Below are 12,827 nucleotides of genomic sequence, written 5' to 3' on the forward strand. Positions count from 1 at the left end.
TCTCAGTGGACGTTTTTACTTGATTCCCACAGTTCTTTCAGGAGTTTCTTTTTTTCTAGGGTTTCCTTTGCTCTTTTTTTCCTCTCTTGCTTTTTCTTCTCTGCCTCCCGTTTTTCTTTGTAAACAAGACTGTTTTCACCATTGTAGAAAATATCCACTTTCTGCTGTAGGGTTTTCCGGGCCAGCTTTCTGTTCTGATCCACTGATCTTGTCTGGTGGCACTGCAGGAGACAGGAAATTATAACGTGAGACAGTTCGTTGTGGACGGGACCTCAGACACCATGGCACTCAACCTGGTCACTTTATAGATGGGGACAGGCCAAGAGGCAAGGCCACTGGTCAAGAATCCCATGGAGTCTGTGACAGAACAAAGACCATGTGCCCTTCTGGCTCTGCTCTGCTCAGCCCTTGCCCTACCCCGCCCCCAGCGAGTGTATGATGTGGCTTTCTCTGTGATTATTTTATAATTAAGAGCATTGCTTTGTTTGGAAGCAATGACAGCAATAACGTACAGTCCCCAAATAGTTTTGAAAACATCAATTGCTGTGTCTAGTTGTGGCCAGGGAACAAATGCTCTGCATCATTTATAAATGTAAAAATCTGGGGGCGCCTGGGGGGCTCAGTCAGTTACGCGCCTGACTTCAGCTCAGGTCATAATCTTGTGGTTTGTGAGTTTGAGCCCCGCGTTGGGCTCTGCACTGATGTGCGGAGTCTGGGATTCTCTCTCTCTCCCTCCCTCTCCTGCTTGTGTTCTCTCTCTGAAAATAAACTAACTTAAAACATTTATAAATATCTCAAGGAGGGAGATAGCATCTTCATTGTTAGTCAGCCATAACATTGATTATGTCATACCTGAGTTATTAAGGGTGAGTGCCTTGCAAAGCTACCTGATAAAGAAGTCTGCGAAATCAGAGCGAAAGCATACTACTAAAGGCAAGTCTGCAGTAAGGTTATAAAATAGTTTAACAGAAATCACGTCAGGCTTCAGAATATTATTTGTTGCTCAGGAATGGACACTTTTTCTCAAGGAGGAAAAAAGCGATGGAGAAAAAAAGAAAAGCGAATGAGGTTTTAGTTGATAGGCTTCTCGGCTCAAAACCTTGGCGGTGAAGAGCAGCTGTTAGGAGCCAGACTCTGGGCTTGCCCTGGGTCGATGCCTGTGGCTGTAGGATCTTGGGCAAGTTACTTAACCTCTCTGTGCCCGATTCCACATTTGTACCACGGAAAAGGTGGGGCGGGAGGGCTCCCGAGGACAAAGGCTGACGGCGCACAGTTGCGCAGCGCCACCCCCTGTGCGGATGTGCCGACAGCCTCCGCCGTCAGTATCCGGCCCGAGGAACCCTGCATTTCCATCTCCTCTGCTCCCCTGGCCCTGCTGCCACTCGGGCCCTCTGCCCACTCAGAATGGACTGCCAGTTCCACTGAGGCAGCGGGCCCACTACTAACAAACCAGGAGAGCGGGGAAAAGCATTTCTGTATTTCCTAGGGCTTCGAAATGTGCCGAGACCTGGTGATGCTCTGATCAGAGACTGGTTTTCATACAAAAAAGGAAGACTCCTACAGGCAGCCGGCCATCTTGTATGTTACTTGAGGGCTAGAGAGGTGCCTCTGTTACCTCACTCTCAGAAGGGCAGGTATCACTGACGTTTTTTAAAATTTTTTTAACATTTATTTTTGAGAGACAGCGTGATCAGGGGAGGAGCAGAGAAGAGAGGGAGACACAGAATCTGAAGCAGGCTCCAGGCTCCGAGCTGTTAAGAGCCTAATGTGGGGCTTGAACTCATGAGCCATGAGATCATGACCTAAGTCGAAGTCAGCTGCTTAACCGACTGAGCCACCACGGTGCCCCATGGTGTCACTGACATTTACCCAAGAGGGGACAGAGGGACCCGGCCAGGTCACCAGGGGCTGGGATGGCTGGCTGCACCCTGGGCCAGCGTGCTGCTCGGGGACCGGAGCCCGCGGCAGCTCTGCCAGCTGTGTGCACCCTGTGGTTTGGCAAGGATGCGCTGCCCGCTGGGTGCCAGGCCAGCAGGCGTCCCCTGGTGTCAGAGGACCCCGGCAGGAGGCTTCTGAGGCTCTGCCCCAGGGCCGGAGCCGGGATCTGCAGTGCCCACCGCTGCCTGGGCGGCAAGGAGAATGCATGTCGGCTGGCCGCCGCCACCACTCGAGCCCCCCGAAACCCAGAGACCCCCGGAGGGCTTCCTCCTCTACCTTGACAACGATGCCCGAGGGGATGTGCTTCAGCACCACACAGTTGCTGGTTTTGTTGGTTGCCTGGCCTCCCGGACCGTGCCCTTTCACGAACTGCTCTTCAAGGTCACTCTCATCCAGGGGAGGCAGCGGGGCGGGGCGGTCCCTCTTGCCTGCCATCTGGACCGCAGTGACTGCCGCCCCCGGGGCTAACAGCGCTGGCTTCTCCCGAAGCCGCAGCCCCCATGGCGCTGTGCACATTCTGGCCAGCGGTGCGGACCAGCGCAAGAAACCCGAGGAACTCATGGAGAACGGCTCCGCGTGCTCAGGACCTGAGTTGGAGGAAAAAAGACAGCCTTTCAGGAAGATGTGTCTGCTCTCAAGATGACACTTCGGGCTTTAGGACAACCTTTTATAAACCAGTTCAGATGACGGCCACCCATCCGTCACCGAGGGTATTTAGGAAATGGGCAAAGATAGGACGTCGAGCGACGCATCGCCTTGTATTCATCTCCTGTGATCTTAGCAGCACACACCCTCCCAGCTGATAAATATTTTATGACGGACTCAAAATGTCGTCGAAGCACCCAGAGGTGCCGTTTTCTCAGGAAGGAGAGGTTTTGAGTGTGACATGCAACAGAACAGGGCCGTAATTCGATAAGGAGGTATGACACAGGGCATCAAGCAGGAATTAGGATCTGAGTCAAGCGACATGATTTCGACATTTGAGAATCTTTGGAATTAAAATGTAAAGACGACAGTATGCGAGTCTATTTTATAGCTGAGCTTAAACAGTCTGACATGGTAAATATCACTATCAATCAATGTCATGATTGTTGTTTTTTAATGTTTCCAGTTTCATGGGTTTGAATAGGAACATCTGTTCCCTCAGATGCACTGCCAACAATGTGATCCAAGTGGCTCTCTTCACTAGAGCCATCACACCAACGGATTTTTGGTAAGGTTAGGTTCAAAATGCCACACGGGGTGTAGTGAGTGGTGCGAGGTGGAAAAGAGCTAGCCTCTGTCTTCATGGAGCTTAGAGTCTAGTCAGAAGATGCTAAAAAAAGAAAGCAGTATTCATTTATTAGGACCTTTTTTTTAAACGCTTATTTATTTTTGAGAGAGAGAGAGAGAGAGAGAGAGAGAGAGAGACAGAGTACGAGCAGAGCAGGGGAGGGAAAGAGAGAGAAAGGGAGACACAGAATCGGAAACAGGTTCCAGGGAGACATAGAATCGGAAACAGGTTCCAGGCTCTCAGCTGTCAGCACAGAGCCCGAACTCATGAGTTGTGAGATCATGACCTGAGCTGAAGTCAGACGCTTAACCTACTGAGCCCCCCCACGCGCCCCAGGAAAGCAGTATTTAACCATCGAATTGAAATAGCTTCTTGAGACGTAGCAGAGGGCGGAAGCATCTCGCTGACAAGTAACAGTGGGGACGGTCAGAGCTCCCAGGACGTGGTGGACCCACGGGCCTTTGCTTTCCTCCAGGGAGGAGGGCAGATCGAGCGGAAAGACATAAGCTCCTTTCAAAGGTGGGTAAATGAGGCCCGTCTTCTTCTCTGGAAAATGGGTGAATAAGCCCTTCACCCATCGGGCACAGGCATAAAGATCAGAGGAAAAAAAAATCCTGGAAAGAGCTGTCGGTGAACACCTTTGGAGGCAGGAAATTTGTAGCAAAATTCGTGTCACTCAGGTGGATTATGGGAACTATGAACTTGATGCTTCTTGATCCAAGACGGTGTAAGCGCTAAAACGTGATGAACTGCCCTTTTTAACAACTGCTTCCTTTCAGACTTGAAATAGCTACTTTTACCACTTGAAACCCTGTAAATTCAAGCTGATGGCCCCCGGTCTCTAACATAGGTAGGAGGTAGAGTATGCCTAAGCCAAAAGTTGCTTAACCTGCACCAAATACTTTCCACAGGTTTGCTCTCAGCTCACTTACCTTCTGCCCTGGCAGGTCTGGCTGCTGACTTCCACTGAGCCCACGCGGGTCTCTAACAAGCTTTGAGGAAGCTCAATGCAGACACATAGTGCTGGGCATTGCTGCTTGTAAATATGTACGTGTACCTATCTGAGTAATGCGTTCAGCTGGCCCTGAGATGACACTGGCCATCTCTAGAGTAACAGTAAGTATTCATCTCTCTCTATGGAAAACAATAACAATGAAATCTACTTTTCAAGCCTTATGCCAATGCCAATTTTCAATTCTATGACTGACGTTATGGTCTAAACTCGTAACTTTCTTCTCTTCCTTCCTTTCAATAGATGTTTTTATTTTTGAGAGAGTGAGAGAGAGAGACTGCACGAGCTGGGGAAGGGGCAGAGAGAGAGGGAGACAGAATCTAAAGCAGGTTCCAGGCTCTGAGCTGTCAGCACAGAGCCCGACATGGGGCTTGAACCTACAAATGGGGAGATCATGACCTGAGCTGAAGTCGGACGCTTAACCGATGGAGCCACCCAGGCGTCCCTCAACTTGTAACTTCTTTCTGAAAAGTACACCGTTCAGCGTGTGGGTCAGTCCCGGGGGGTGAGGATTAGCGTGGTGTTTGTTGGTAAGATGCTGTGGCTGCTGCGAGGGGCTAGATTTTGAAACAGAGGGTGCCAGTGCCAGTGTCACTTAAAAACGATGACACCTGGGTTTATTTATTGTGTGTCAAATCTCTCCAAAGTCTGCTCAGGAGCGGAAAAACAATAAACCCATAAACTCAGGCACTTCTCTGAAATCGCTGCAACAAAGAATCCACCCCCTTATAACTGAGTGAATGAGATGGAGTCGATGCCCCAAATCCCCATTTCCCTTATTTCTGCTTTCAGTCCACAGAACAAGATTCCTTTGTGTACCAGACAGCATCTAGTCCCTGGATCAGATTCGTCATGAATTCGAGCCCAGGGCCTCCCTTGGGCTTTCTCTTCCGCTGGTTGGTAAATCTGACCGGGCAGGGCAGCCTTGGAATGGAGTGTAGGGACAAAGGAAGGAAGGGAGTCTGAGACAAGGCGAGACTCCCAGACAAAGGGCGGAGAGGAGAGTGCGTTTATCAGCTGCTTTGTCACTGGCCTTCTGCGTTTCCAGTCTCTACCTTTCTGTCCTAGTTCAGAGCCACACACACACTAGAAGGTCTCCCGCCTGACTGGAGTTCACGAGGGCCCCCGGTGTTCAGTTACTGGCTGTTTTGTTTAACAGCTAATTCTAACAGCTGATCGGACGGTTCTGAATACTTTAGTATCTCCTGGAGTGTTGGCTCTACTCCAGTGACTGCTAAAAATGACAAACTCACCCATGGTTCCACTTCCCCAAAGCCCAGAGAAGAATTCGGATTGGGTTTCAGTTTTTGTGACACCCGCTGAGCAACTCAGAGTCTTTGGGGAACAATACAAGCGGCTTCAATTAGAGCTCATCGTGACATTAAAAAGGAGAAAAGGAAAAGTGGTAATAAGAAGTGCTAGTAAGGGGAAACCGGGAGTGTGTCGGCTCGCCCCAGTCCCTGTCCGCGAGCGTGCCCTCCGTTCAGGGCCGGCTCTCCACCCCGGCCTGCCCTCCGTTCCTCTGACGGCTTCGGCCCCGAACAGCTGATGCAGTTTGGCTTAAAGCCTCTCTCACTGTCCCAGTCCCTTCCCACTTGGTCAAGTCAGAGATAACAGGCGTGAGGACTTTATAAAAGGGAACGTGAATCTGTTCAGTGCATATTTTCAACACCTACTAGGTGCCCGGCGTGGGCCTCAGGGAGCCCAGGGAGCCTGTCGCATAAATGAGAAATTAAGATGCCCCAAAATATGAGATGTGCTGTAGCCCGGAATGGAGAAGATGCTACAGAGAGCAGTGGTTCTCGGACTGTGCTGCGCCCAAGCCCACCGGAGTGCTTACTACAGGACTTGGAATCTGCATTCTGTTCAGCCGCCACCCATTCCCGCCTAGGAAGGCGTCTAGCTGCGGGGGTGGTGCGGTCGGCTCTGGAACGTGGCCTGTGACTGCAGCAAACCAGCCACACGGAAGCCAGACGCGGCGAGGTGAGGCCCGCTTCACTGGCAGCATTAATGCTCCCGAGATGGGCGAAGATGAGACGCTGATGCCTTTCCCATTGTGCCTCCGAGACAGAGAGGGATATCTGAATCTGTTTGGAGGAAGTCATAGGATTTCAATCTCTGGACTCACCTTCTGGATGCCATTGGCCCAAAATTCATGGTTTATTCTTCCGAGAGAGAGAGAGAGAGAGAGAGAGAAGAGAGAGAGAGAAAGAGAGAAAATATTTTTTCTTTAACCACAACTTTCATGTTACCTCAACCTCGGAGAAACTTCACCAAAGCCAACCGAAGGAACAGATGTGGGGGTGAATGGGGATGGGGTGCCTTAGGAAAGACGACTGCTAAAGCCCTCCCAAGACAGAGCCCTGGGTAATCCTGGGAAGTAGGATACCGCCTCCCTAGGCTTCGGGTGGGGCCCGAGCCTCTGCATTCCTAACCAGCTCCCAGGTGAGGCTCTTGCCTCCAGGAACCCCACTCTGAGAGTCATGGTCAAAAGCTCTGAGCAGCGCTGCTGCCTGTATGGTGGCGGCTCTTAGGACTGTCTCAATGCTGGATGGGAGTCCCCGAACGATGATGGAAAAGATGGAGATGAGGGAGGTGTGAAGGAGAGTAATGGCGGGGACAGAAAACATTCACAGGAAAAGAACTGAATGAATATTGATTTGAACAAATAGAGAATGTGAAATGGTAAAAAGGGGATTGAGAAATGGGGTCATCCGGAAAAAGAACACCGATAACGTTGTTTCTGTTACGTTAGTGTTCTAACTGGTGTTGTCCGATATGAACATAACATAGGCCATGTGTGAAATTCCAAATTTTCTAGTATCACCTTAAAAACAGTAGAAAGGGGTGCTTGGCCGGCTCAGTTGTGGAACATGTGACTTCTTGATCTTGGGGTCGGAAGTTCAAGCCTCAAATTGGGTGCAGAAATCACTTAAAAATAAAATCTTACAAAAAAACCCAGGGGTGCCTGGGTAGCTCAGTTGGTTAAGCCATCCGACTTTGGCTCAGGTCATAATCTCATGGTTCGTGGGTTTGAGTCCCACATCGGGCTCTGCGCTGACAGTTCAGAGCCTGGAGCCTGCTTTGGATTCTGTCTCCTTCTCTCTCTGTCCCTCCCCCACTCATGCTGTGTCTCTCTGTCGAAAATAAATAAGCATTAAAAAGATACATAAAAAAATAAAATAAAAACAGTAAAAAAACTGTGAAATTAATGTTAATGTATTTTATTAATTAATTAATTAATTTTTTACAAATAGTTTATTTTTTTATTTTTTATTTTTTATTTTTTTTACAAATAGTTTAATGTTAATGTATTTTAAAGATATTTATTAAAATAGACTTTACTTACTATATTAACCCAGTATGACCAAAATATTATTTCAACATGTAATCAATATGCAATTTATTGAGATACCTTATTATTTGTATGAAGTCTTCAAAATCTACCCTGTCAGACAGTGTAGCTCCAGAATCTTGCTCGTTATGGTCTGCAGAGCAGTAACGACAGCACCACTTGGGAGCTTGTTAGGAATGGAGACTGTCAGGCCCTACCCCAGACTTCCTAACTGAGAACCTGCATTTCATGAAGATCCGCAGGTGACTCAGAGGCACACTCCCAAAGTCTGAGAAGCATTGTACTAGGACGCAGGACCGAGCAAGTGTTTCCGCCTGCTGGGACAGACAGACACTTCCAAAAGCTGGTGTTTCTCATGCTTCTAATATTTAAGAAGCGGAGGCCATATTCTGGAGTGCCGGTTACCTGCTTGGTTATGGTCCCATTTCCCCTTCCATAGCAAGAGAAAAAGTGACAGGCTGCAAAACAGTGACGTGATTGACGCTGAAGGACCAGACACGGTGCACGGTGCCTGGCACAGGCTGGCGTACGGTGGTGAATCTCGAAAGGGACACAATGGCCAGCTGATGGCACCAGAAGCTAAGGGAGAGGATGATTTTCTGAGAAATGCTTAATCATAGTCCACGTTTCCTAGTACACTTAGGTGCGCCCTGGAAAATGGGAGTGAGAAAAAAGCAGCCAGGGCTCCATCCAGCTCATCCCCGTTTGGCTTGTCTGAAGGCCTTCCGGGGGCTGGAGCACCTCCCAGAGTGCAACAGCTGGGGGCTGTGGCTCAGGCCTGAAAGAGACCAAGTCCTTTCCTGGGCTTGGGGGTTCGCTCTGAAGATAAAGCACCTTTCACTCACAGGAAGTGCTGGCAGAGGGTTATTTCTCAACTAAGATGAGCATAATAGATTGAGCAGGAAATGCCCAGCTGGGGACGGCGCGAGGTCTGGTCTCAATGTAACAGAGCTCAAGAGACAACTCATGAAGGAGATAAAGAGAAAAGCTTTTAATTCATAGACACTAACATCCCATTCCTTTTTTTTTTTTTTTTTAACAGAAAACTCTGAATCCACAGAGAATGACACCTGTCCTATTTGTGTGCATTGCTGTGATTTTCCTCTATTTATGGATCTAACAGGAACTTTATAATTTTATCAGCTGCACTGGCTTTTTTAATTATAATTTTTCAAGTTTATTTATTTTGAGAGAGAGAGAGAGAATGAGCAGGGGAGGAGCCGACAGAGAGGGGGAGAGACAGAATCCCAAGCAGGTTCCGCACTGTCTGCACAGAACCCGATGTGGGACTCAAACTCACAAACCTGTGAGATCATGACCTGAGCCAAAATCAAGAGTTGGACGCTTAACTGGCTGAGCCACCCAGGCGCCCCCCGCCAACTGTTAAAATATGACAGAAACACATAAAAAAGCAGCAGTAATAACACTCTACATGTTCTTAAATTCTCAACACCTCTATTATTATGAATGATACCTTGTACTTGTTTAGGACTTATTGCTTTCAAGGTACTTTCAAATACATTATCATATTTGGCAGGAATAAAGAAAAGAAGGGATTAATTTAGGAGGATTTATCTTGGAAGAACATTAGGTATTCCATTATTATTATTTTAATGTTTATTTTTGAGGGAGAGCTCGTGTGAGCGCGTGCATACATGGGGGAGGGACAGAGAGAGAAGGGGACAAGGATCTGAAGCAGGCTCCCTGCCAACAACCCCTATGTGGGGCTCGAACTCATGAACCAAACTCATGAACCTTGAGATCATGCCCTGAGCTGGTCAGACACTCAACTGAGCTACCCAGGAGTGCCAGGTATTCCATTTTTAAACTAAACTTATCATTTCAACAGCTTTCTTTTTATCCTTTTTCCCTTCACCTTTCATAACATCTCTAGATCTGTTCTTTCCCCCAACTCCTTAACAGTGTTAGTTAGTTTATTTTCCTCAACTTTCTCTTCTTGACACTTCCTCTTTTTTTTCTTTTTAAATTTAAGTCATCTCTACCCCCAGTGTGGGGCTTGAACTCGTGACTCAAGATCCCGAGAGTCATATGCTCTTCTGACCGAGCTAGCCAGGATCAGAGTGGAAAGGCATCTAGAATAATGACTTGCAAATTATTTCACTTTGTATGGACCAATTTAAGAAGTACTTGAAAATCATGAAATTACCAAAGACATGCTATCTGGTGAGGTCATAATTGTAGTCTATGAAATCAGGTGCCAAGGAGATAATTATGATGCTGAGAATACAGTGTGACTTAACAGCAGGCTCACATTGAAAGACAAACCACCTTCACCCAAGCAAGTCCTAGTTTAAACATGAAGATCCTTAGGGATTATCTGATATGGGAAGAAAAATCGTGAAGGACAAGAAAGATGAAACAATTTACATATTTTTTAATTTGAGAGAGAGAAAGTGTATGCTGGCGGGGGAAAGGGGCAGAGGGAGAGAATCCCAAGCAGCCTCCACACTCAGTGCGGAGCCCAAAGTGGGGCTCGATCCCACAGCCCGGGGATCATAACTTGGGCTGAAATCGGGGGTTGGACACTCAATTGACTGAGCTACCCAGGTGCCCCTCAAAAACTTAAATATATAGCTGATGATTTCATGCTTAATAATTAAACTATAAAGTTTTAAAGTTCCTCATATTTTTTTTTCTCTTTTTTTTTGCTGTGGAGACCTGGCCCCCCCCAAATGACAAACTGTTTGGACATAAAGAGTAGCAACTCTGGGTTAACAGACACCAAATGCCACAAGCCATTATCAGCCATTATGACTGTACAGCCTAGTCTTATCCACAGCAATGTGAAAGATCTCTGCTCAAAGGCTGTCAGTGTGAAGTCTTCAAGGTCAAAGAGATACTTGAGCAATTTGTTATGATAAAGTCCTATAGTAATTATACCATCATCAAGACCATAAAATAGTGGAGTCAGTTTGCACACAAGTAGTACAAAATCTCCAGGATGGGAGGTCAGTTTAGATTAGATGAAGCTATTATACATTTACTGGAATTTCTGAAGCCGCCTACTTCTGTTTTCTATATTCAGAAATAATGTCTATGGGCTTTAAAAACTACCTTTTTTGGGGCTGCCTGGGTGGCTCAGTCGGTTAAGCATCTGACTTCAGCTCAGGTTATGATCTTGCAGTTCATGGGTTTGAGCCCCACATTGGGCTCTGTGCTGACAGCTCAGAGCCTGGAGCCTGCTTCAGATCTGTGTTTTCCTCTCTCTCTCTCTGTACCTCCCCTATCACATCCTGGATCTCACTCTCTCAAAAGTAAATATTAAAAAACACAACAACAACAAAACGGGCATCTGGGTGGCTCAGTTAGGAGTCTGACTTCAGCTCATGTCATGGTTTTGTGGTTCCTGAGTTCAAGCCCTGTGTCAGGCTCTGTACTGACAACTCAGAGCCTGGAGCCTGCTTCAGATCCTGTTTCCCTTTCTCTCTGCCCCTCCGCCGCTTGCACTCTGTTCTCTCTCAAAAATAAATAAACATTAAAAAAATTAAACAAACAAAACATAAACAAGATAACTTGGTTAACCAGAATAGTAGCTCCTGAATACACTGGCTTATTAGGACATTAATAGATAAAAAGGTACCTAAGACCACATAGCCAAAAACAACCAAAAACCTACATCCTCAAACTGAACAGAACCCTTTGGATTTTGCAGCCAAAAGTGATCACTTCCTACCTCTTGCATGGTTAGGAACTAATCACCAGTACTCAATTTTGGGGTTAATATTTTTTCTTGTAAGGTAACACAACTCAGTTTGCCTGGAGATGTCTCAGTAATTCACACTTCTCAGTTCCTCTGAGTGTAAAAGATTCTTCGATGTCTCAAATAATAAATGAAATTATGTACAATTATGACCAACTGAAATTAGTGATAAAACTTATTCTTATTCTTATTTTTTTGTGTGTGTGGGCCTGAAATATAATCACTGAAGTCAGAGCCATGTGCTTAGAATTAGTTTGATTTTGATTTTGGTTAGGTATTACATGAGCACAGGTGGATTAACACAATGGGGTGGGTTATGGATTAAGTTTATTTAAGCTTGAAATCTTCCATACACAGATGGGGTTTTGGATACAGACTGGATTTTTACTTTTTGAGACAGAGTTGTTAGGAGGCTCAGATGAGATGGAATGCCTTGAAGATCTGTCATTCCTGCCAATACATTTCTCGTGCATCCTGGCTTCCCAGCCACAGCTACATGATCGGGCCAGGGAAGTTCTTTTACTTTGGACCCAAAGGGAAATCTAAGAGCTGGCCTTAAAGGTTAACTAGTCTTAAGAATGTGAACTGAACAGGGGCACCTGGGTGGCTCAGTAGCTTAAGCATCTGACTTCGGCTCAGGTCCTGATCTCAAAGTTCTGTGCTAACGATTCACAGCCAGCTTCGGATCCTCTCTCCCCCTCTCTGCTCCTCCCCTGCTCATGCTCTCTCAAAAATAAATAAACATTAAAAAGAAAAAAAAAAAGAATGTGAAGTGAACAGAGAACGAAATGGTGGGGCCCACAGGGAGGAACACGGATTCTCTGTGCTCCTTGAAAGGCCTGGCAAGAGCCATGCTGACACTATGTGCCAGTTTGAAACAGCACCTGCTGCGTGCTAAGAGCTCTATAAAGCTCTGCTGAACAAGTAAATGAAGATCTTTCCATTTCTTCTCGGGCTTCGGTGGACATATTTTTTCCAAGGCGGTGGGCTGTCCTCCCCTCCCCACCCCAGTCCTCGAAGAGCCTGGGGAAAGACCCCCAGCAGCTTAGGGCAAACCGGGTGCAGAGAAAACTGAGCTCAGTGTCTGGACCGGGGCACCTCACCGCCAGCAGTGCCTCAGGTCAACTGGTTGCACGAATCAGGATCGCAAGGTGGGAAAGTCAGGAATCCCAGCTCCCAGTCCTCTCTCCAGAGTCCTTGACAGTCGCAGGCAACCGTACAGGAGGCTGGCTGCTCCACGGACGCTTACCTGGCCTCAGGTGTGGCTTCCCCCCGTCACTTTCTGGGGTAACCCGAACCACTGCAGAAGGTGCATCGCAATCGCGCTCCTGGGTCTGCGCACGCGCAGTACTCCTGCCATGGCATCGCTCACTTGCCCTGGGCTCATTCTTACCAACTGCGCATGCGGGAAGCGGAGGCTATTTTTCGCGTGGCACCTGTAGGTTCCCAGAGAACCAATCAGACAGGAGAACTTCGCAGAAGCTCCGCCCCCTCCTATTTCCCAAGCGTCGGATCTGCCCCTTTGACA

The 12,827-nt window shown here is 47.4% G+C and overlaps 1 protein-coding gene across 1 annotated transcript; it reads right to left on the minus strand.

Moving 5' to 3' along the window:
* MTRFR (mitochondrial translation release factor in rescue) lies at nt 1-12,694 on the minus strand. The gene is made up of 3 exons (XM_039246049.1): nt 12,549-12,694; nt 2,215-2,525; nt 1-221 (listed from the first exon to the last, which is right to left on the minus strand). The coding sequence occupies exons 2-3, from the start codon at nt 2,497-2,499 to the stop codon at nt 3-5; spliced, it is 504 nt and encodes a 167-aa protein (XP_039101980.1). The 5' UTR covers nt 2,500-2,525; nt 12,549-12,694; the 3' UTR covers nt 1-2.
* Nucleotides 12,695-12,827: the final 133 nt, after the last annotated feature.

This window comes from Hyaena hyaena, unplaced genomic scaffold, assembly GCF_003009895.1.
Source record: "Hyaena hyaena isolate Hyena2069 unplaced genomic scaffold, ASM300989v1 scaffold_0, whole genome shotgun sequence".
In the NCBI taxonomy this organism is placed as follows: Eukaryota; Metazoa; Chordata; class Mammalia; order Carnivora; family Hyaenidae; genus Hyaena; species Hyaena hyaena.

Excerpts from the sequence above, each read along its gene's own strand:
- MTRFR (XM_039246049.1), bottom strand. The coding sequence starts at position 2,499 with ATGAGTTCCTCGGGTTTCTTGCGCTGGTCCGCACCGCTGGCCAGAATG. Across the intron at positions 222-2,214 it reads CCTCGGGCATCGTTGTCAAG|TGCCACCAGACAAGATCAGT; the intron begins GTAGAGGAGGAA and ends TGTCTCCTGCAG.